At 41.1% G+C, this 24,042-nt stretch overlaps 2 protein-coding genes across 3 annotated transcripts in view; one reads left to right on the top strand and one right to left on the bottom strand.

Annotated features, from left to right (window-relative positions):
• B4GALT4 (beta-1,4-galactosyltransferase 4) overlaps window positions 1–24,042 on the bottom strand; it is an 83,768-nt gene that overhangs the window by 21,557 nt on the left and 38,169 nt on the right. The window lies entirely within an intron of this gene.
• Window positions 1–24,042, top strand: part of UPK1B (uroplakin 1B) — a 28,606-nt gene that overhangs the window by 2,277 nt on the left and 2,287 nt on the right. The window contains exons 2-7 of one of the 2 annotated variants that reach the window (XM_032298996.1): window positions 9,874–9,961; window positions 10,938–11,138; window positions 13,399–13,473; window positions 14,135–14,257; window positions 17,347–17,526; window positions 20,370–20,453. In XM_032298996.1, coding sequence (XP_032154887.1) covers window positions 9,893–9,961; window positions 10,938–11,138; window positions 13,399–13,473; window positions 14,135–14,257; window positions 17,347–17,526; window positions 20,370–20,453 — 732 coding nt within the window. In that variant the 5' untranslated portion in view covers window positions 9,874–9,892. The remainder of the gene's footprint in view (window positions 1–9,873; window positions 9,962–10,937; window positions 11,139–13,398; window positions 13,474–14,134; window positions 14,258–17,346; window positions 17,527–20,369; window positions 20,454–24,042) is intronic. The other variant, XM_032298997.1, reaches the window with a different exon arrangement.

Genomic DNA, 24,042 nt, shown 5'->3' with positions numbered 1-24,042 from the left:
CCTATAGTCTCCACACCCATCTTTACTCTGAGTCAGGCAAGTGTCTGTTCTTGTCCTGAGTTTCAGGGTCAGGGCTAAGGCAGTAGCATATTGTGTTTCTTCATGCTTTCCTCTCCTATTTTTCCTTTTTTTTTTTTCTTCCTTTGTTTATCCAAACTTCTCTAGCATGAACTAGCGTTTGAGGTGCGGTTTGTGTGTTCTCTGGTGCAACAAACTTGGGTGAGGAAAAGAGGCAATGAACTTGAAAAAATGATCTCATGCTTACTGGGTGAGTCTCACTTCTTTTTCTTCTGCTTTGCAAATTGTTTTGTTTAGTGAGCAATTGTTTTTAGACCTATTCAATGTGTCTAGAAACATCAACTCTATGGATATGATTACTTTTTATAAGAAAACAAACTGAATGAAAGCACAAGAAAGGAAAAACAGGAAATATAATTCTAGCCTTCAAAAAATCTGCACTCTTTAAAGCAAAGGAACTCCCAGGGTATTGTGCAATTTGAGTAAATCATCATTGTACTAGGCCACAGGGCAGTCTTCCCACAGGGCGGGAGCACAGGGGCTATTCCTTTTCATGGAAAATATTTTGAGGTGAGTTACGTACTTTCAGTCTGGGGCGTTCCATCTCTAACACAGGCAATTGCTGCCCTGCCCTCTGCCTTCCACCATTTTCCACTTGTAAAATTTATCTCATCCCATTTGTTTCCTTTCTACCCCTGCCAGACAAGAAAACCAATATATGTGAGGGAGGCATTGCTTTAGAATAACATGGGGACGGTTCAGAAGACCACATATTTAAAACAGCTTCTGCATACTGTGGGCTAAAAGAAAAGACAGGAAGGAAGATACATCGCATCATCAGAAGTCATCTAGCCACAGAGACAGACTCCAACCCCCAAATCATAAGTTAGGAGGTTTGTCATTTTAGGCTCTACCCTCTCCTTGTGTCTCTTCCCTTCTCATGGTGTCTTCCCTTGCCCTTTGAAAATTCAATAAGAGAAGGAAGCTGATAAATGAGCCATGGACATGGATGGCTCATAAGACTTGATGTGCCTCTTTTATATGAGCTTGCATTTTAATCAGGAACAAAGGAGTGATTCTCAAATTGTAGCGTTCAGAAGTTAGGGTGAACAGTGAGGAAGCTGTCGAATGAAGGGGGAGGGCAGAAGGCTTTGTCCCTGCGAGCTTCACTTATGTGGCTCCCTTTCTGGTTTACCTTGTAATAAGCCTCATGGGTAGGTTCACGGGTGAGAGGTCAAGAGTTTCTCTTAATTTAAAGAGACACAAATGGAAGTGTATCTCCCTACCTTAAAAGAATAATGATTAGTCACAAACCCAATACAAGGCTGGGTTAAGAGTTAGGAAACCTGGACTTGAATCTTAACTCTTTTAATAACACATCACGATCGTGAACAAGTCACTTCCTCTCTGTGAACCTTAAATTCCTCACCTGTACAAAACCTCCAAGTTTGCACCCAGAACTAATATATCATGCCATGAACAAGCACCTGGCCAATAACTGTCCTAGGATAAATGACACTTTAATTTCTCCCAAATTACATGTTTTTTAAGACAAAAACTACTAAAAGTACAGTCACTGTTTTCTAGTTGTGACACTCATCAATTAATATAAAAGTTTATAATTTTGCTTTTTAATGCAATTCTTTGTCAAATTGGCTTTTTTGGTGCACAGCAATCCATTTTTTATGGGTTCAGAATATCTTATTAAACAAACTTGGGTGAAGGAAAGAAGTAACAACATACCAGACTATATTGCTGTGGCAGAGGCTGTTAGGGAAGAAAAGCCATACACACATATCCACTGTGGTTTGAGCTTCCCTAAAGAGCTATTTGCTAAAGGCAGAGAGGGAGATATAGGGGAGGAAGGATAATTCTGAGTAAGGGAACTTGAGGAGAGAAGAGATTTCTCAGTTGGGCTTTGGAAGATGGTAAAGAGTTCAGTAGGCAGAAATGGGAGAAGGGATTCCAAAGACAGGGAGGCTGTAAGGACAGCATGGTGGCATGACCAGGACACCACGGGGGACAGTGGAAAATGGCAGGCAGGCGGTTTGGAACCTGGATGGGTACTGCCTTGAATATAAGCTGAGAAGTTTGTACTTCATCTCTTAGGTGGTCCAACCACTCTTCCACTGGCTGAAAGGAGAATAAGATAGTTGGGTCTGGCCAAATACTACAGGATGGTCTGTCAGAATGGAACAGAAGCAAATCTGGATTGAAAGAAATTGGTCAGCAACAGAGAAAGGGTAGACAAGTGATGCACCTGGCAATAAGAAGCAAGAAGGAGCTGGTGGCTGGGCTTGTGAGTACAGAGAGAACGACCTAGGGCTTTCCTTTAAATTGAGGCTACAGGGAACTTTTGAAGGGTTTTAAGCAGTGGGGGAGATATAAATTCATAGCTGTGTTTTAGGACAGTGGATCTCAAGATTGGCTAAGTGGCTGGCACTTGGAAGCCATGTTTATCTTTGTGGAATACCAGGAAAAAAATGGTCTACTAAATTTAAAATAAGTAAGTAGATCATTTTGGCCTAAATTCATACCAAAAACTAGATTCTAGCATAGACAGGTGGTAATAGCATCATGATTTAAGAAAAATGTATAAGAGGAAAATATTTAAAATGACAAATTTTGATCATAATTTTTCCTCAAATCAGGAACTGACTGGAATAGTTTAATATTGGCATCAAAACATGTTGTCCCAGTAAATGGAACACCTGATCTGTGCTTTAGAGGATCATTTGAGAACCTCTGCTTTAGAAAGTTCACCATGGAAGCACTGTGTGGAATAGAAACAGAAAATGTTTAATTCATCTTATCCAGAATTTAGGGGCCAGCAGTGGGAATTGATAAAATGGTATCAGGAGACACCAGAAAATGATCGTAGGTCCTTCTATCAAAAATACACATCAATCCCAATTGGATGGTGTGTTACTCAGGGTTCTCACAGAAATAGAACCAAAAGGAGATACATAAAGAGAAAAAGAAGCAAGGCATGGTGGTTCACACTTATAATCCCAACACTTTGGAAGGTCAAGACTTGAGGACAGGGGTTCAAGACCAGCCTGGGTAACATGATGAAACCGCTTCTCTACAAAAATTTAAAAATTAGCTAGATATTGTGACATGCACCTGTGGTCCTAGCTACTTGGGAGGCTGAAGCAGGAGGATCACTTGAGCCTAGAAAGTCAAGGCTGCAGAGAGCTATGATTGTACCATTGTACTACCTGGGTGACAGACCAATACCATGTTGAGAGAGAGAGAGAGAGAGAATTAAAAAAAGAGAGAGAAAGATTAATTGTAAGGAATTAGCCTATGTGATTGTTGGGGTTGACAAGTCCAAAATCTATACACCAAGTAGGCAACCTAAATTTTGGGGAAAAGTTGATGTTACAGTCTTAAATCTAAAATCTGCATACTGAAAACCCAGACAGAGTTTCTATGTTACAGTCATCTTAGAGCAGAAATGCTGCCTCTTCAGGAAGCATCATCTCTCTTAAGCTTTTCAGCTGATAGGAGGAAGCCAGCCACGTTATGGAGGGCAATCTGCTTTACTCAAAGTCTATTGATTTAAATATTAATCACATCTAAAGAATATCTTCACAGCAATATCTAGACTAATATCTGACCAAACAACTGAACACCTCTCCAAGCCAAGTTGACACACCAAATTAACCAGCACAAGGTGATCATTACAATATTTCTTTATCAGGTAGGCAGAGACAGAACTCAAGGAGTTATTAATACAGGCAAAAGTACTACCAGGCCCTAGAGAACACCACAGTTTATATTCTGTGTGTAGAGGAGTCACCATCTGTCCTTCCCTTTTGTTCGCTCTCTGTGCCTGTCCTTTCTGGAAAGGTCAATTAATTCATAATGTTTTTTTTTAAAATATCCATTAGCATGAAACTTTGTCAAAGCTTTTCTTTTTTAACCTAAAAAAGTGCATTAGTCTACCCCTATGCACAGGCATTTATTAGTCTTCAAAGAACCTATATCAGCCAGGCCTGATCTTTTTCTTTTGTAGAAATTATATCACCTTTCCTCTAAGTATGCCAGGAATGCAGGTCTTCCTAAAGATCCATCCAGCTAATGTATTATGAAAGTAAACTCACTTATCTCAATTTTCCAGGACTTTTCTAGAAGTCTTACATTGAATGGGAGGGGCGGGGGCAAGTCTTTGACACAGACTTTGTAACATCAACTTATACGTTGTGACCAGAGTTCTTCAACTTCACTCTTGAGTGTCCTCTTACTTCTTGGGTAACTGCCTTTTGAGCTCAGTAAATTGCCTATTTCTTTCTTTTCCCTTAGTTCTAGAATAGTAGTTTCCAGTCACTCTGGGGTTAGTTATGTGTTTAAGAGGTTTAGAGCTGGTGAGAAGATGCTCTGTGAGCCAGAATTCCTACTCTTGTTTCAGCCAGAGAAGCACCATTCTGATCTGATTTCATATATTAGAATTCCCTATTAAAATCCTATTTCCCTATTTCCTTTGAAAATGTTGTTCTGTACCAAAATAAAACAAAACACTGGTTTTAGGTACCTTCACCAACCACTGGGCTATTAGCTCTAGTCTGTCTGCTTTATAAGATAAAACTAAACAAAATTAATTGGGTAACTAATATTGTATGAAAACTTCACATATATTCTCATTTAATTTTCATAGTAACCCTTGAAGTTAGGTATTCCCTATACTCATTTGAAGATAAACCTCAACAAGTTTAAGTAACTTCCTGGGGTCACAAAACTAGTAAGTGGTAGAGCTAAGATTCGAACCCAGGTCTATCCAAAGCCCATATTCATTCCACTTCACTGTATTCTCTAACCTGATCTTCAACAAAGCTCAAGGCAAATCGTTAATTTGCACACTCATTTATTCAAATAAACATTTATTTCTTTACTTTGTCCTTTTATTTAGCAAAATAATTGAGTGTACCTACTATGTCACAAAGTACTATGCCACTTTGGACCTAGAAAGACAAATAAAACAGGGTCCCAAATGCCTCCTCCTATTTTAGAGACTCTTGCAGTAAAGTGCAGGATGCCCTTCACAGGTTGGTGATGGGAAGAAATAATGCAAAAGCGCAGCAGAGCAGAATCCTCTCTGAGTGTCTGTGTCAGGGAGAAAGTGGTCTCAGCACAACGACAACCTAGGGGCCATCTCTGTATCACCTCACAGTCTGGGGCAGAGGCCTCAGAGATGGCCAAAGCTAGAGGGATGAGGCCCGATGGCGAGTGTTAACCGTTCAAGAATGCTAATGGCATGCAAGGCGGGCCCCTCCCATGTGGATGTGTGGCTTGGTACCTGACTCTGGCCGCACCCAAGCACAACTAGGAAGTGTTTTTCCTTTTCTCTCATGAATTCTTCTATGGAAAATATAAATAAGTACAAATGGATATCTTCATGTAAGGCCCCCAGGTCCCTCCAGCAGAGCAGCCTTTATGCAGTGAACAGAGGGAAGGAACAACAAGGCTGCTTCTCCTCAATCTAAGCCCTTGGCTGTTAAAACCTTCCTTGTATGCCCCTGGGGTCACTGATGCATAAAACAAAATCATAACCCAATACCCTGCCCTTCTTAAATATCGTCTGATTATAATTGATAGTTTCTTATATATGTAAACAATCTTAGTGCTTACCTATTACTTTGGCATCTTTTATCTCATTTAGTGATCACAGCAACCCCATCAAACAAGTTGTAGTCCACTTATTTGATAAATGAGGAAGTAGACACTAAGGAGAACCTTGTCCAACTTGACACAGTAATGATAATGACAGCACGAGGCTGAGACTTGAACTCTGGCATTGTGATGCCAAGTCCCGTGTGGTCACCATTATACTACAGACATTAGACTATGCTGTGAGCCACTGGAAGCCTGCACTTGGCTCCCTCTTGACATTTGTGGCCTTTTGAGGGATGCAGCAAATGTTTTAGGTCCTTTAGACACCAACCTTATCTAAAATACAAGTGGCCAAGAAGCTATGAAATGCTAACCTCTCATTAACTTGCACATTGCACCTTTTACTTCTAAGAATTCTGGTCTTAGAGGTGGGTGGGAGAGCTGCAGATTTTTGATACATCTAAACAGGTTTTCTGGAAAAGCATGTGGGTGCAGCACTGGGTTTGGGGGAAATATGCAAATATGAGTGTCCTGTCAAGGGGCTAAAGAGACAAGAAGCTGGAGATGTGAGTGAAGGCCTAGTGTTTCTGACCTTTGCAAAGAGTCTCCCGAACAGGGAAATGTATCTGTTCTCTCTGCTCCAGGTGTTTCTATTTCTACTGAAAGCATTTGCTATGTACCAGGACTTTATAAACTGTAGAGTGTTTAGTAAACAGTCTGGGGCCAGGCAGACTTGTATTTCAATCTCAGCTTCTGCACTTTTTAGCAATGTGGCCTTGGGCTAATTAATCTCTCTCTAAGCTTCCTTTTTTTTTTTTTTTTTTTTGGGCCGAGTTTTTTGTGTCACCCAGGCTGGAGTATAGTGGCCCAATCACAGCTCACTGCAACCTCTACCTCTTGGGTTAAAACGATTCTCCTACTTCAGCCTCCCAAGCAGCTGGGATTACAGGTGCCTGCCACCATGCCTGGCTAATTTCCATATTTTTAGTAGAGACAGGGTTTCACCATGCTGGCCAGGCTGGTCTCAACTCCTGACCTCAAGAGATCCACCCGCCTCAGCCTCCCAAAGGGCTAGGATTACAGGTGTGAACCACCACATCCGGCCCCTTTTCTTTATACAAACAATGGCAAGAAAACAGATTCTCCCCCAGACCCTTTGGAAGAAACACAGTCCTGATTTTAGCCCCATGAGACTCATTTTAGACTTCTGCCCTCCAGAACTGTAAGATACATTTCTGTTGTTTTAAACCACAAAGTTCATGGAAATTTGTTACAGCAGCAATAGGAAATGCAGAACTGAAATGCCGATCTCTTAGGTCTGTGGAGAAGATGAACATCAAATGCCTAACACAGTGGCTAGAGCATTGTAAGTGCCCAATAAATGGCAGTTTTCATCACTATTTCCTTATCTTGGAAGACTGGAGTAGCTAAATTATCATGTGCCATTGATGCCAAAGGCTCTGAGGGAGAAGAGAATGCATAGTGAAAAAGGAGAACATTTTAGTGCCAGCAAATTCAGAATATCTTGCCCACTGCTATATCCCCACCTTCCAAAATCCCACCCACAGCTGGGCTGCCTCCCTGGCATTCTCCATCATGCCCTTGTCGAGGTTTCTTCAATTTATGCTTTTCTGTTTGCTCAGAGCAAGTTTCTACCTCCCTTCCTTCTTTTCTCCCACTGTTATCTGCATTTTCCACCCTAATTCTGACTCCTGCAATTCTCCCACAGAATATTCATTTGCTCTTTCCCCTTTGTCTAAACTCTGTGTGGCAGAGTCATCTCTGGAAAAGTGTATGTCATGGGGCATAACTGGGTCACACAGGCCGCCTCCCTTGATCTGGGCCCCTGCAACTCCTTTCTGGACCAATAAAGCCCCTCAGTGCTCTGTCCTTCTCCACAGCCCTCCTTTTCCCCTTGATGCGCATGGTCATTTTTGCTTTGAATCCATGCTATAATCGCACTTTAAACCCCTTGAAAGAAGAAATAGTGTTCTTTCACATAGTACATAGTCAGTACTGGTTGATATTCGTGCTAAATTCGGTCTCTACTGATTTCTGCCCTTTTCTCTCTATGCTTCTATTATCTGAACCTCTACCTTTCACAGTCTATTTACCTTTGTCCCTGGTTTAGATACCAACCTAACTGGTCAGGAATAATGTCTGTACATACCAGCAACGAACTTCACAGTGTGACTCAATCAGCCACATGAGTAAGGCTCCCCTTTGGGGAAGTTTGTGGGTCTAACATGCAACAATAACTGGAAAGAATGAATGAAATTTCTAAGCAGAAACAAATGAATGGCATTTCTAAGCAGAAACTACACAGAGATCTTGTAACGATGGCCCAGATTCTTCCATTTCTCCAGTAAACATGGATGGAGTACCCACTGTGTGCCAAATTGAGCCAAAAATGCTCATAAAGCTTAACTTAAATTGTCACAGCTACCCAGGTAAACAGAAAAGGGAAAATATTAAGAGATGTCTAAACTTACTTGAAAGGTTGCTAATACTTACAGTGTAACAACAAGGCTAAAATTTAACAAGGCTTAAGACAAATAGGTTTGCCTCCCATTGCTACCCTACAAAACTAGGACTTTGGCCAAATTGGCTGGTTTGCTATCTCGTGGGCACCTTGCTCTTCTGTCTCTACTCCCTAACTTTCCCTTTCTCTTTACCTGGAATGTCAGCCGCCCCCATCTCACTCCCACACATATCCTCCTCTACTCTATTTACCAAACCATACACATCCTGCAAGGCTTACGTCTTCCCACCTCAGGACTCCCACAATATTTAGTATTGTTACATGTAGTATTTATGTGGGAACGCATCTTAGTTTCCCTACTAACACAAAAAACGCTAGGCTACAATAATCTCCCTTACATATCTTTGTATACCTCAAAACACATATTGAACCATTTAATACATTTTTATTTACAGCAGGAGTGCATGAATTGATTAATTAAATGTTGAGAGACATAAACGGCTTTTCTCAAGATGCTTCAAGTGCAGAAGCCCAAATGATTGACCCACACTCTTACCTTTGTGTTCCTTCCAGAAAATCCTCAGGGAGGTGAAAAACCTATGTTCAGCTGTGTATGGCACCAAAGTTTATAAATAGTTTCTGGGAGTCAGTCCGGGCTGTGGGGAAGCTCGGGGACTCTGGAGTCACACACACCAAAGTCGCTAGCCTAGCTCTGCCACGTACTGGTTGCATGACCCCAGGTAACTTAATTTACCAATTTAAGCTTTAGTTCCCTCACCTGCAAAATGGAGTCTCCTCACCTTTCTTCTTTTTCTACCTAATTGGGTTATGAGAATTAGATGTGTGCAGGCAAAGCACCTGGTAGAATGGCACACACCTGGTAGAAGGAAGTAAATGCCAGTCCCTGTTTTCTCTTCATTTCCCCTCATATACAGCAGGGCACTCTTTCATTTGCCAACTGTTTCTTTGGAGATAACAAAATATTCAGAAAATAGGCCGGGCATGGTGGCTCATGCCTGTAATCACAGCACTTTGGGAGGCCAAGGCAGGCGGATCATCTGAGGTCAGGAGTTTGAGACCAGCCTGGGTAACATGGTGAAACCCTGTTTCTGCCAATAAACTAGTGGGGTGTGGTGGCACATGCCTGTAATCCCAGCTACTCAAGAGGCTGAGGCAGGAGAATCGCTTGAGCCTGGGAGGCAGAGGTTGCAGGGAGCCAAGATCACACCATTGCACTCTGTCTTGAGCAACAAGAGTGAAACTCAGTTTCAAAAAAAAATTTTTTTTCAGAAAATAATAGTTTTTAACAGCATCGTACAGTCCGCATGGGAACCAACCGCTAACTCTGGCCATGAATTTACCCTTTGGGTTTCCGTTTGCCATGGCCAGGGGCAATGCGGGCTACACCTGGGACTCTATAGTGCTTTGGCCCTGCCCAGTCACCACCTCAGCTCTGCTCTTTGTGCCCTCCACCTTGTGGGGTTCAGTCCACCACCCAAAAGGATGCATTCTTCACACTCCTTGCCTGAAAAGAACTCCTGAAAGGCACTGACCAGGCCCTGGAAGTCTATATTTTTTTCCTTCTTTATGAAAGTTATGTGATTACTAAGCTCAATGATCAAATGTTCTTCATTGCTAAAAGACTATATGGCTTCGGTTTGGCTGCTTTGGGAACAAGGAGGCCATATGCAATGGCATGGTTTAGTCATGTTACGGAAACTGTAGCACTTACTTGGTAATGCTTTCCACTGTGCCTTCAGCTAGCGGGAAATCCTGAAGATGGCCAAAGACGACTCCAGTGTTCGTTGCTTCCAGGGTCTGCTGATTTTTGGAAATGTGATTATTGGTGTAAGTCATGATTATTTTTCAGGAAATTCTGCTCTTCTTGTAATCATAACTCTAGATTAATCAAAAGTAAGAGTTTAAAGGAAAATAATGCTGTAATTACCGGTTTCCTGTAGTTTTGCTTTAAAGCAAAACACATTTCTTAAGAAATGTGTTAGTAAATATGCTAGCTAGAATTTAACTATATTTCAAAAGATCATGGTTGAAAAGATAGGTATTTCCCTCCCAGCTTTAAAATATAAGTATCTAAATGGAGTCTTGTCAACCATAGTCAGTGTCTAAACACTCTGACTACGTACACACTTCAGTGTTTCTTTTCTGCATTGCCTTGGTTTGATTTCCACAGGACTCTACTGTAAGGTTATTGGGGGCAGATGTTTGCATCATCTTGTTCTCCTCATACAGAGGCCAGTACCAGGGTGTAAGAATAATACAGAGGCCACACTGTGTGGGCCTGGTGACATGGGAAAACACTTGTTTTGGAGTCAGGAGCTCGTGGCCCAGCTCTCCCTCTGACTCCCCATATGACTCTGGCCATCACCTTTCAAGGCTGAGATTCCTCATCTATCAAATGTGGGTGTTGGCAAAGATAAGCAGCAAGGTTCCTCCCAGCTGTCAGTGATAAATATGACCAGGACCAGCTCAAATACCACAACTCAGAAATGTGGGCCATGATCTGGGGGCTGGGGGAGGTTATCCTCACATGAGAAGGCATTGTTTGAGTGGTTCATGCCCCAAGAACATTGTGAATGTTCTGAAATTGTGTGGGTCTGTTACTAAATAGACAGAATAACATGTGAAGGGATGTATGCAACCAGTTACCAAGATGGAAGTAGCTGTTTCATTTCCTGGCAATGCGGAGTTTAGATTAGTTGCATAAAATCTGTGCAGGAAAGGGAACCAATCTGTTTTACCTTGCCCTCCACCTCCTTTCTGAAAGCTGCACTCCTGATGGATCCCACCCTTCATTTGCCCCCAGTGTTGTGGCATTGCCCTGACCGCAGAATGCATCTTCTTTGTATCTGACCAACAAAGCCTCTACCCACTTCTTGAAGCCACCGACAACGATGACATCTATGGGGCTGCCTGGATCGGCATATTTGTGGGCATCTGCCTCTTCTGCCTGTCCATTCTAGGCATTGTAGGCATCATGAAGTCCAGCAGGAAAATTCTTCTGGCGGTAAGACCTCAAAATTCTCTGGAGTTGTCTCCCTGAGCCTGTTTTAATGGACTCTTTCTTCTTCACTGAGCAATGCTTTGGCTTTCTGTGGGAGAGCAGGAAGTACCAGGTGAGGAGGGGAAGACTTTCCCCGCAGTGAAATTGTCCATGTGGAGGCAAAGATGCCCTCCACTGTTGCAAGTCCAGACGGCTCCAGTACAGAGAAGCCAAAAGGGAGACACCTGGGGGTGACCTGATGAGTATTTTCCACACTGTGCCTCTACAGCTGGTGTCTACATGCACCCAATAGGTACAGCTAGGAGCTATATAGGCCAAAGGAGGGACACAGTGAGAATTCATTCATTAGATTTTTTTCTCCTGACAATAAGTTGTTTAAAACATTTTGATATTAATTAGACATTAATATATTAGGATATAAAATACAAAATGCATACATTTTTAAAAGAAAGTATAAGCTTTCAAAGATTTTTGAGCTCAAGGCTGATGATTGTGTATCACGGCCTACGTTCCTCACATTATCATCCAACCTGCTTTTCAGGGACCCCAGAAAACCTTAATAAGCACCACTGTAGCTTGATAAGCACACGAGCTGTTAACCTTCAGCTCGTACCTGCCTGTGGGGGCTTTAACTCTGTGCACCACGGAGAGGCTTCTGCCCCAAACCACAGACAGCAAGACCATGCCCTGACTTTGCAGATGAAAGCAAATTTGCAGGCAGCAGAGCTGAGAAACCCCAGTGTTAGGCCTGGACCCCTACTCTCTGCCTCCATACTCAGGGCAGCAGTTTCACACTATGATGGAACACACCTCCAATCCCCCATCCCTGAAATAACCCTTTTATTCTAATGCTGCAGGACCTCAGTACCCTCTTTATGGGATGAGTCTAGCAATGTAAGGTGCTTTTTAGTTGACTCTTCTTTTAAACTAACTGTTGTCCTGGTACCAAGGGAATACAGGACATTTGCATTCTCTGGTTCCTTAGTGCGAGTTAGTTCCAGGGCAAAGGTACCCATTTTTGGTGGGTGGGGAAAGGAATACAAGAAAAAGGGAGAGGAAAAACAGGTGTTCCTAAAGACAAATTCACTTGCATTCCAGCCTCTCTTTGGGCCAGCCATGTGCATGCCTGACGGCCAGGAAAACTGAGCTGGGAAGGCAAAGGGGCTAAAGGAGGAAACACCTCACTGCATGCCTCCTTCCTGGAATGTCTTTATGAGGAGCCAGCAAAGCTATTGGCAAGGAGCAAGGCAGCAGCTAATACAGGGAAAAAATGTTCTGAGGCCTCTGAAGGTGTTCCTGCTGTTGACTCTGCAGCCAGAGCTTTATTCTGGGCTGGGTAGTGAGGGCAGCAGAAGGTCCTGCTTGGAGAGCCTCCCATACCCAAAAAGGAGGACAGTTTTCCTTACCTGCCCTGCTGACACTGACTACAGTGCCCCATATCCCAAGAGTGTGTGCAAGGCTGAGGAAGGCAATGATGGAACTCTTGCAAACAGTTCCAATCCCAGATTCAGAGGTCATTTGCTGTTCAGATATTTTCTACCCAGAAATAGGGGCAGTGTAGTGTGGAGGCATCACGTGCACATGCACCCATGTGCCCACGCGCAGGTACACACAACACCATTACCACACACAGCAAGTGCCATTTCATTCATCCGAGCCAATGTACTTCAAGTGTGAGTGCATGTGCAAGGAGAACACCAGGAAATCACGGTGCACCTGGAGGCTCCTCTCTGATGAGGTTGGAGGCTTGTTAGGAAGGACCCTAGATGTTCAACATGATGCAGTTCATCTTTTTCTAAACTCTGTGATTCTAAATTTTCAGCAAATTGGAAAGAAAATGTCTCCAACGTTCCAAAATTAAAGGGGATTTATGAGGCCTTATATTGTATGTTATTCACTGACTCTCTTGCCAGGCACTGAGCAGGCACATGCATGTATTCATATTCACATGTGCGTGTATGCACACATACACAACAGTTTGTTCTCTTATACTTGTTTTTCCCAGTTAAAATAGAAACTCTGGATACTGGACTGAGGAAGCTCTGTATTCAGTGGCTATTTGTTCTCTGGAGAAAAGGAGAGAATTGAGCTGACTAGCACCAAGCCCCAATCCAAGCCACTGATCAATGAGGGTTTGTTGAATAACTACATGAATGATTAGATGATTATACTTAGATGAGTTTGCTGAAAAATCATAATTACTTGGGCAAGTCGCTCTTGGGGGGTAAATGTAATTCTTTTATCTCATTTGTTTCCCTTCCAGTATTTCATTCTGATGTTTATAGTTTATGCCTTTGAAGTGGCATCTTGTATCACAGCAGCAACACAACGAGACTTTGTGAGTACAACCGCAAAAAGCAAAACACTAACATGAATTATCGTTACTATAATAACCAACTTGTATTAACTAACCCCTTACTACATGCCAGGCAAGCCAATATGCACAGTAATAATACATATATAATTTTACTTAATCCTCATAAATCTATGAAATAGGCATTATCACTCTTGTCATTTTACAAAGGAAAAATATGAGACAGAAAGGTAAAGTAACTTGTCTAAAGTTACATAGCTGACAACTGAAAGAGCAAGAATTTTGAACCCAGATGGCCTGACTCCCAGGGCCCAGGTTTATAACGCCCTGTGGGTTTCACCACTCTGCCATGGCCATAGGCCTTCCAATGGGAGGATCTCTGTTCTGCCTCAGCTAAGACTTGCTCTCAATTTTACATCTTTCTCTCCCATTCTGTTTCCCTAGCCAGCCCCACCCTACAAAATCTGTTCCCCTGGCCTCATACTGATTTCTTTTAAGATGGGAGTCTCTTCTCTGCATGGGGACTTATGCCAACCTGAGCCAGCTGTACTTCATGCCTCTGAGTACAGTTTTGCTCCAGGAGAGAATGTTCAGTGCCCCCAGGAACAGACAGACAAAAATATTTTCCTCTTCTTGGGAATTAGTGTGCTAACTCTCCCTCTTGTGTGGCCTCTTCCTACCATAGTTCACACCCAACCTCTTCCTGAAGCAGATGCTAGAGAGGTATCAAAACAACAGCCCTCCAAACAATGATGACCAGTGGAAAAACAATGGAGTCACCAAAACCTGGGACAGGTTCATGCTCCAGGTAAGACCTGCAGTCTTGGGGAGATGCCACTTTTATTTACTGGTGGGAGTGGGTGTCATACTCATGACTCAGTGGCATCCTATATTTTATTTCAAGCCATGATGATTAGCTTACATTTGGTTGGGATGATTTTGTCAAGAAATTTAGATTAATCATATACTCTGCGCCTTAGAGCTCAGGTATCATTTACATCAAAAGAAAAATATTTTCCCTGCCCCACAATGAACTCGAGTGGTAATTATTGCCTGTTTACCCTTTTGGTACCTCTTCACAACTCCTGTGAGCTAGTCTTGCCAAACACCAGGCACTGTGACTTGATTTGAATGCCCAATTTTCTCCAACTGGCAATCATAATTTACGTCCATGTTTATCTCAAATGCCATCAAAAGTCCAAGTCTTCTAGAATATCCATCATCACCCCCACATTGCCCTCTGTACACAAATTATTATCTTCTACATAACTACCAATCTGAGCCAGCTTTCTCACTGGCCCCTGTTCCCTCTCCCCACCCCACCATCAACTTCTTACAGTCATCAGCAAACTCCCTTATAGCCTCCATTCCTTCTATGAACTCTCTCTTTACTCCCTGTTTCTTGCTTCATTGGACACTTGGCTATCTTCTAGGAATACTGCCTGCCCTTCATTTTCCTCCCATATCCATGTAGCATAGGACTAGAAATTGGCTAGATGTCCTTCTTGCTCCCATTGACTACCATATGATTTGCTTCCTCAATCTACATCACCCCTCATCCCTCCTTGTCACTACTTACCAGCCTCTCTACCCCTAATTGTTCTCCTTCATTAGGGATTTCAATATCTCACTCACTTTCGACCTCTTCAGTCATACTCCTGACATCCCACCTAGAGACTTCAGCAGCCACATGGATGACTCAGCAACATCTGGCCTCACAATTCCTTCTCCTACCCCAGGGTGGAGGTTTTGTCTTCCACCCACCTCCACCTGCTTCCATGACCATAGCCAGCATGCCATCACCCATGACTGTGCCACTAAGAACATTCCACTCTCTGACCACTAATTTCTATCATTTCTTCCATCAATTCTAGTATCTCAATTCAAATAATTTTACCCCATTAGGACCTCCAATTAACTTTTTAACTTTTCCACTTTTTAACTTTCTATCACCCCTTTCATGTTTTCTCTTTCCTCTTTGCCTAACCCATATTTAGGTCCAGCCCCATGGTCATTCCTTCCTTACCCTTCTATGTTGGTCACTCTTTCCTAACCAAACCCACTGCAGAACACAGCTTTTTGCTCACTTTTCGTTTATACTCTAAGAGCTAAACATTGCTGAGGAAAGTCACACAACCATGATAATTTAAATTCAAATTTGTGACCACAGAGCTCAAATAGGCACACAATATTTCCTAGGATATTTTCTCAGAAAACTCACTTGTCACTATTCACATGTTCTTCCCTTCCTTCCTGCCTGCCACATCTCTCCTCACTCTCCTTCTCAGCTGATGATCTGACCTCATGTGTTATTAAGAATACAGAAGCAATTAGACAAGAACCACCTCATCTTTTTACCACCAAATCTACATTGATCTACATTGGGGTACTTTGCCTTCTCTCTTGTTATGACACATGGGCTGTCCTATGTCCAGCTCCTTTGCTTCTGGTTCTGCATTCTGTCTCCTTTGCCCCAGTGGTCTTCCCTGCTCTGATCTGCCTCATCAATTTCTCCCTTACATCAGCCTACATGGACACCTTAAATTGTCCATCTTATAAAATGACTCCCTTGTCCGACATTCACCCACTATTCTGTTCTGCTACTGTTTTGTTTTATTTCACAGCAAATCTCAGAAGAGACTCCTACACTTGTGGTCTCCATTTTCATCCCTCTCATCTGCTTTCTTCCACCACAGTTAGCCTCTGGCACCACCACTCAACAAAAACAACCCTGCTCATAATTACCAATTACCTCCATCCTGCCAAATCCAATAGCCAAGCTTCTCTCCTCATCTTCTTTGACATCTCATCAGCATTTGTCTCACTGGCCACTCCCGCTTAGTCTCCTCTGCTGGGTTGTCACCCTTTTCCCAAACCTGAAGGTTGGAGTGCTATCAAGCTCAATTCCGGACCCTTAAATCTTCTCTGTCCCCACTTAATCCTGGTTTGAAATAAGCCTGCCTTAGACTTAAACATTTTTTCCCAGAATGCAGAATGGTTATTTTTCTTGGTTAGATATTTCCCATAATATAGTGACAAAATTGTACATCCTTTAAAGATGGTTGATTTATCATCAAGTTTACTTGAATACATTCATTCTAAAAGTTCCAAGATACCCATAGTTTTAACTTCCTCTCTTTTGAAGGATTTTAGCAGAATTTATAATAAAGAAGGAACACTATATGAATTGTGTTTTGTCCTCTATTCTCAATTCTATCCAGAGTGTAAGGGTATGTATTAATTGATCTCCCTTCTGTATGCAGAGACATAGTTGTATGTCACCAGGTTATTTTTTTCACTTTATTTTCTCCCACCATAAAAATAATACCGAATGACTCTAAAAAGTGTTTAAATATATAAAAAAGCAAAACAAAAACAATTACTCATAACTTCACCACTAAAATTTTTAATTTTATGATTCTCAATTTGCTCATATAATATCAGAATAATTATTCCTCTCTCACATTGTTATATCAAGATATTAGTACAGTATCTATCATAATTAACATTTATTAAGAGTATACCATAAGCCAGGCACTGTATTGAACACAGTAAGTATATTAATTTATTTAATCCTTTAAAAAAACTCTATGAGATGGGTACTATATTCCAATTTTACAGTTAAGGAAATTGAGGCTTAGAGAGTTTAAGTAACATGTCAATGGCTGCAAGGCTCGTTAATGACTAGTAAAGTAATAAGTGTGAAAATTATTTTACAAACTGTAAAATGTAAGTTGCAAGTTATCAATACCTTCAGCTGTCATTTGGGGATTTCTTAGTAAATGTAAGCTATGGTACACTTTCCATATCTTCTTTCACTGTAAAATTTCAGTTGCTATATTCATGGCTCTAGTAGGGACCACAAAAGACAATTTTGTATCTCTCATCTGTTGACAGGACAATTGCTGTGGCGTAAATGGTCCATCAGACTGGCAAAAATACACATCTGCCTTCCGGACTGAGAATAATGATGCTGACTATCCCTGGCCTCGTCAATGTTGTGTTATGAACAATCTTAAAGAACCTCTCAACCTGGAGGCTTGTAAACTAGGCGTGCCTGGTTATTATCACAATCAGGTGAGTCCTCTTTCCTCCCAAAACTTGCCAGGAGGTTCTGCTGCTCTATATGAGGAAAATATTGGTCAACGGTAGGAAATAGTCTTTCAGTAAGGAATTCTACATTCTCGTCCCTGAACTTCATGTTAACTATTTCCTTCTCTGTTAATAAACTGCAAATGCTAAACTAGGACTGATATGGGCAAATTTACATTTTATTAAATTAACAAAACATGAGAATTGCAATAGCTGAATCCAACTTTGTTGAAATAAAGACAATTTGTACAATGCATAGAATTGGTATTTCAAGGAATATTTACATCAAACAAAGTTTTGCTCTAGTTTTGCAAAATGTAAATGGGAAGGGATGGTGTGCAAAAATAATGTTTTGCCAATTCCAAAGCAACGACAATTGCTGAGGATAAAGGTAGCAATTCCACATCCACATTCCTTATTCAGTGATAAAGTAGGACAGTCTTAATAAATATTGGGTTGGTGATTTGGACAGAAGGTAGTTTACATACAGTTTTTGAAAAAGTTTCCAGACTGGTGAGGATAATGTGATTACAATCATGAAAACTAACATTTATTGCATACTTACTAAATGCCACACACTGTTTCAAGTACCACACACGTACTATCTCCTTGAATGCTCAGTAGTAGGTGCCAGTAGGATCCCTATTTTATAGATGACGACATTAGATATAGAGATGCTAATAAATTCCTTGCCAAGGTCACACAACTAGTAAATGTCCATCTTTTCAGAAAACTCTCTGGCTTTTGAAACCCAAGCTTTCTGGTTCCAAGCACAGACTCTAAGCCAATATAGACTTGTTGATATTCCCCAAAAGCCCTGATGAGAACTTCCATATACTTGTAGTCAGCATCTGCTGACACTGTACAGTGAAACACAGTGCTCTGCTATGGGAGTTACCTCTTTAAGGAAAGCTAGTTGTGTACCAGCCCATAAAATAGAGAAATGTCAGGCTCTTTTGTTTAGGAGTAGTATAAACTGCACTTTCAGATTGAAGGACATGGCACTGTGGATCACCATATACCTGGCAGGGTGCCTGGACTAGGTCTGGATGTATTATTCCAGAAAAGTACATGGGAGTAATCTAGATTATTTTGCAGCAGTGTCCAAAGCAAGCCTCACTGAGCTTTACTGCAACATTGTTCTGGCATTGTTTCAATCAGTTATATTCAGACTGTTACTAAAAATTAAATTTGCTGTTTATAATCATGTGCAATATAATTATTCTCAGGATTATAAAAGGCTTTCGATATGTCAACATTGGAACTGGCTCATGCAAACCAATCTTGATTGAATTGTAATTGCGTACAAACTGTATCACATCTTTGAAAGGAGTGAAAATAGGACAAATTATGCGGAAGGATCCTTCTTAGAAAAAAGAAAACAATAAAAATACACATACAAAACGAGGCACAGGCCTTGAAAGGCTATTGCAAATATGGGGCCCTGAAGCTTAAGCTCATTCACCTTATAGAGAAACCTCCTCTGGTAGTGGAAGATGGGGTGACAGGCAGGGCCGTATCATACAGTGCCTTCTAAGCCATAGCAAGGACTTCAAATTTCATTTTAAGGGTGGTGGAAGCCATTGGAGAGTTTCAAGCAGGGGTGTAAACAAGGATGGCTCTGGAACTAGGTGAAGACCCACAGGGTGCTAAAGTGAACTCAGGCCTCAGGGAGGCCTTGTAATCTGGGAGTGAGGCTCTGGTAGACCAAGGTAGTACCAGAAAGTGATAAGAAGTGTTTGGATTTGGGATATATTTTAAAAGTAGACCCCAAATTGTTGTATGTTGGGTAAAAGAGAAACAGTTGAGTTAAAGATAATTCTTAAGATCTTTCATTTGAGCACTGAGGTGAATGGAAGAGTCTGTAACACAAATGGAGAAGGGTAAATGGGGAAGAAATCAAAGTATAGCAAAGGCAGGGCATGTAAGTGGATTAATAAGGGACTGCGGCAGAGCCGGAAAGACAGAACGTCAAGTTCTGTAGCCACTGGGTGGAGCCTAAACCTCAAGGTCAGCCCTTCTAGGATATTTGCTTCCAGACCTCATGGTCCATGGAACCAGCCCTGGTTATCGCGTTTCCTAGACATTCCCTTTGGTTCTCAGAGTTTTGGCAGAAGCTACTCAGAAGGCAGCTCTAGCCTTACATGTGTATATCACTCCAGAACTTTGCACAGTGACTAGAATAGAGTGTGCCATGTATAAATATTTACTGGATTGTGGCATGCATGAATGAATGATTTGCTCAATTTAAAAAAACATCATTTCTTTTGCATGCACACTGTGACCCTTCAAGTTCTCACTAGAATCCAGTAAAGGTATGTTGAAATATAACATCAAAAGAGAATTCAGGGAGCATAATGCAGGGCTTTCTTTAATGATTATTAAAAATGCCAACAGGGAACCTCTGGTTTTCACGGACAGAAGCATTTTTACTTAAAAACAAACAAATCAAAAAGTAACTGCCTCCAAATAAATCACCAATAAAACCTTTGGGGAGGGAAAAATTCTAACTGAATTAATATTTTTGAATTTATTGTCTACATATTCAGTTTAGAAACAATGTTATGTCAAAAAAGCAGTACTTTTTAATGAGATTAAGTAATAAAGACACAAATAAATGTGATGTAGAATCGTTCAACAGTATTGTTTATGTTCCCTCTATAAAGCACTGTTAGTAGCTGGCTGTCTCCAGAGATGTGGAAATAGCCCAGTTATGTGAAATCAGACTTTTGGGTAGCATTGATTCAAATAGGAACCTGCTTTCTCATCAACCTCTTCTTTGTTTTCTGATTCTTCTCACACTAATGTGGAATTGCCCACTCCTTCAGGGCTGCTATGAACTGATCTCTGGACCAATGAACCGACATGCCTGGGGGGTTGCCTGGTTTGGATTTGCCATTCTCTGCTGGACTGTGAGTATTTCCCAGCACATATTTTATCTCTGAGAGGATGATAGGGAGAGACCTTGAGAGTGCCACTGGTTACATCAACCACACTAGACAGTCTAGAAACAAAACCTCAGGCCTGAAGGCTGGTCAGGAAACTTCTGGCATCGGAGGAAGGACAGTGAGTTCCCTTGAGAACCAAGGAGTAAACACCCCCTACTAGGGAAAGGCTGTGCCCTGCCAAGCATCTCCTTCTTCTGGCTGACTGGTGTGCAGGTGCCTTTAGAGGGCTAGAGAGCCTCTTTCCCTTGCTAGAGTTCTTAAGGAACTGCTCCTCCAGGTCTCCAGATCTCATTAATTCATTACATCCACATATCAAAGACTGTCACCTATCTAGATGGCCCCTGCCTGACACTAATATGCCCAGATCCTTCCAAAGAGCTGCCTCTGGCAGATTCATCCTTTCCTACTACCTACTTTATCTGATGCGTATGCAGCAAGAGGTTAGAGCAGTGGTTTTCAGCCCTGGCTACACATTAAAACCCCGTGGAGAAACGTTTTTTTTAAAATTGCTTGCACCCCAACCTCTGAGACTTTGATTTAGTTGAACTTGGGGTTGAGCCAAGGCATTTTTATTTCCCCCCAAGATGATCTGCTATCAGGGTTGAGAACCATCGCATTAGAGAAGCAGTCTCAAACTTTCGATTTCAGAACCCCTTTACTCTCAAAAATTATTGAGGACTCCGAAAAGCTTTTCTCTATGTGGACTATATCTATTGGCATTTACCCCATTCAAAATTAAAATAGAAAATTTTAAATATTTATTTTTAAATAAGCCCATTAAAAGTTATCACACAATATTTTTATGGGAAAAAATAACTATTATATAATAGTGACTTTTTTGCAAATCTCTTCAATGACTAGCTAAATAGAATAGATTCTCATATTTGCACCTTCATTCAATCTGTTGTAAAATGTTGCCTAGGTCGAATGATTTGGAGAAAATACATCCTTCACATAGACATGTAATAGAAAAAAACAGTGTTTTAATAATATTCACAATTATCTGAAATATAATTGTGAAGTATAATCTGAAGATAATTGTGAATATTCTTCAATACTACACAAAATTCCACAAGTAGTAGTTTCATTTCTTTTCTTTCCTTTTTTTGAGTCAGAGTCTCGCTCTGTCACCCATGCTAAGATTCAGTGACACAATCACAGCTCACTGCAGCCTCCAATGCCTGGACTCAAGTAATCTTCTTGCCTTGGCCTCCTCGGTAGCTGGGACTACAGGTGCACACCATTGTGCCTGGCTAATTTTTTTATTTCTTGTAGAGACAGGGTTTTGCTTTGTTGCCTAGGTATATCTTGAACTCCTGGCCTCAAGCAATACTCCCACCTTGGCTCCCCAAAGCACTGATACTATGGCCATGAGCACTGCACCCAGCCCACAAGCAGTAGCTTCTTAAAGATCATTTGCAATTTGGAATCTGAAATTATGTTAATGAGCTTTTCATACTCTGTTATGTTAAAATACATTATATTAGTTTGTCTTGCACTTTGCATAAATCTTTCAGCCATTTATAATTCTATAACATCATAGATTGCTTATTTGGAAAAAAAAATTAGTTCATTGTGTTTTGCAGATCTTCCAAATGTTAACTGATTTATTTATGCAATTTCCAAAAAATCACATGTGGCAGTGATAGTGCCACATTGGAAAATACCGTAAGCAAAGGGATGCTATCATGTTCGGGGTGACAGCTACAAGTTTTCCAAGGTTCTGATTTTTGCTTGAAAGCTCAAATTTATCATTGTCAATGAATATTGTCAGTTGTTTTCCCTGAAGTGACAGACTCACTTTGTAAATTTTCAAGAAAATATCTGCCACATGCCCAAGTCTGAACAACCATAGCTTGTCTGTTAGTAATTTTTTAAAGTAAAAATGGTGTTTCCTTAAAAAAAAAATACTTCAATACACAACTCAATCTTGCAAGTGCTTCTCTTTAAGACAACCATATCACTATGCAACAGACTGCTTTATGAATGAACATTTCCTTTTTGTCATTCAGAATACTTAAAAAGATGAGTACTCAATGGCCAAAATTTTATAAAATTAGTAGTTCTTACTGCTTCATTGAGGACAATCTCAAGTGAAACTGGCTTTTTAAAAGTTTTTCTTTTTTTTTTTTTTACTGCAAGTCCACAGCAGTGAAGACACAATGACCACTAACACAGTTTAGTGACTCTGCCTTGATTCTTGCTAATACTCCAGCAGTTTTACTTTCCACTGCTTTCACACCATTGGTGCAAATATGAAAACAGTGAAAAGGTAAATAAGTTCTTATTATTATTCAGATAGCTGATGGACTCCTGAACCGTCCCTCAGGTGTTTACTGTGTATTAATCCATTTTCATAGTGCCATGAAGAAATATCCAAAACTTTATAAAGAAAAAGGGGATTAATAGATTTACAGTTCCACATGGCTGGGGAGGCCTCACCATCATGGCAGAGGCAAAGAAGAGCAAAGGCATGTCTTACAAGGTGGCAGGCAACAGAACACGTGCAGGGGAACTGCCCTTTATAAAACCATTATATCTCATGAGACTTACTATTATGAGAATAGCACAGAAAAATCCGTTCCCATGATTCATTTATTTCCCATTGGGTCCCTCCCATGACATGTGGAAATTATGAGAGTTACAATTCAAGATGAGATCTGAGTGAGGACGTAGCCAAACCATATCACTATGCTTTAAGAAATGCTGGCTTAGGGGGTGATAAACTGAGCAAGGCAGGAAGGAGAGGGAAATCAACTCCTTCAAGGGATCCTTTTATGATCCCTCAACCCAAACTGTTAGGAGCTCTCCCAAAGTACTCTGCACACTTCTATAATGGAACTTGTCTATAATGATGTATTTGACTGGAAAAAGCTGAGAACCAGCTGTTCTTTGTACCCCCAGTGCCAAACATTGCATGGAGTATGAGCTCAATCATTTGTTGAATTAATGAAAGATAATAGTGAAGTTTCTATTTGTGCCATATTAGCAGGAACTGTGGGACAATGTTTAAAGGCTTTGAGTATCTTAGAATTCCATACCAGTTGTAACTCTTGATTTTCCACAAGTATCAGATAAACTCTGGATCTAGTTAATTCCCTCTTGAAATTCAAAAGAGTTCAGGAAAGGAATTAAATGATTAGGTGTATTGAGGGCCTGCTATAAACAAGGCACCATGTCAAATATTTTTAACATTAAATTCCCACAACAGTAGCTAAGCAGGTAGCCAGTCTCCCATCTTACAGGGAACAGAGAAATTGAGTGGGGCTGTCACGAATTGTGCTTAATAAGAGCTCTTAAGCATGCCCATTTCACTATTGCTTGCAAGGGGCTTTCTCTTAGTAATTAATTAGATAACTCTGAGGCTGACTGCTTGGGTTTGAATCCCAGCTCCACCACCTGCTAGTTCTATGACCTTGGGTAAGTTACTTCCCTGTGCTGCCTTCTCTCCCTAGGGTTTTGGCAGCATTAACTTCAGTTACACGGGTAACACTTAGAACAGTGTTTGATGCATAATAAGGTCTCCTAATAAACATTAGACCCTGTTATTATT

Source organism: Sapajus apella, unplaced genomic scaffold, assembly GCF_009761245.1.
Source record: "Sapajus apella isolate SASKATOON/1434 unplaced genomic scaffold, GSC_monkey_1.0 scaffold40, whole genome shotgun sequence".
Taxonomy (NCBI): domain Eukaryota; kingdom Metazoa; phylum Chordata; class Mammalia; order Primates; family Cebidae; genus Sapajus; species Sapajus apella.
This window is presented reverse-complemented; position numbering and strand designations above follow the sequence as displayed.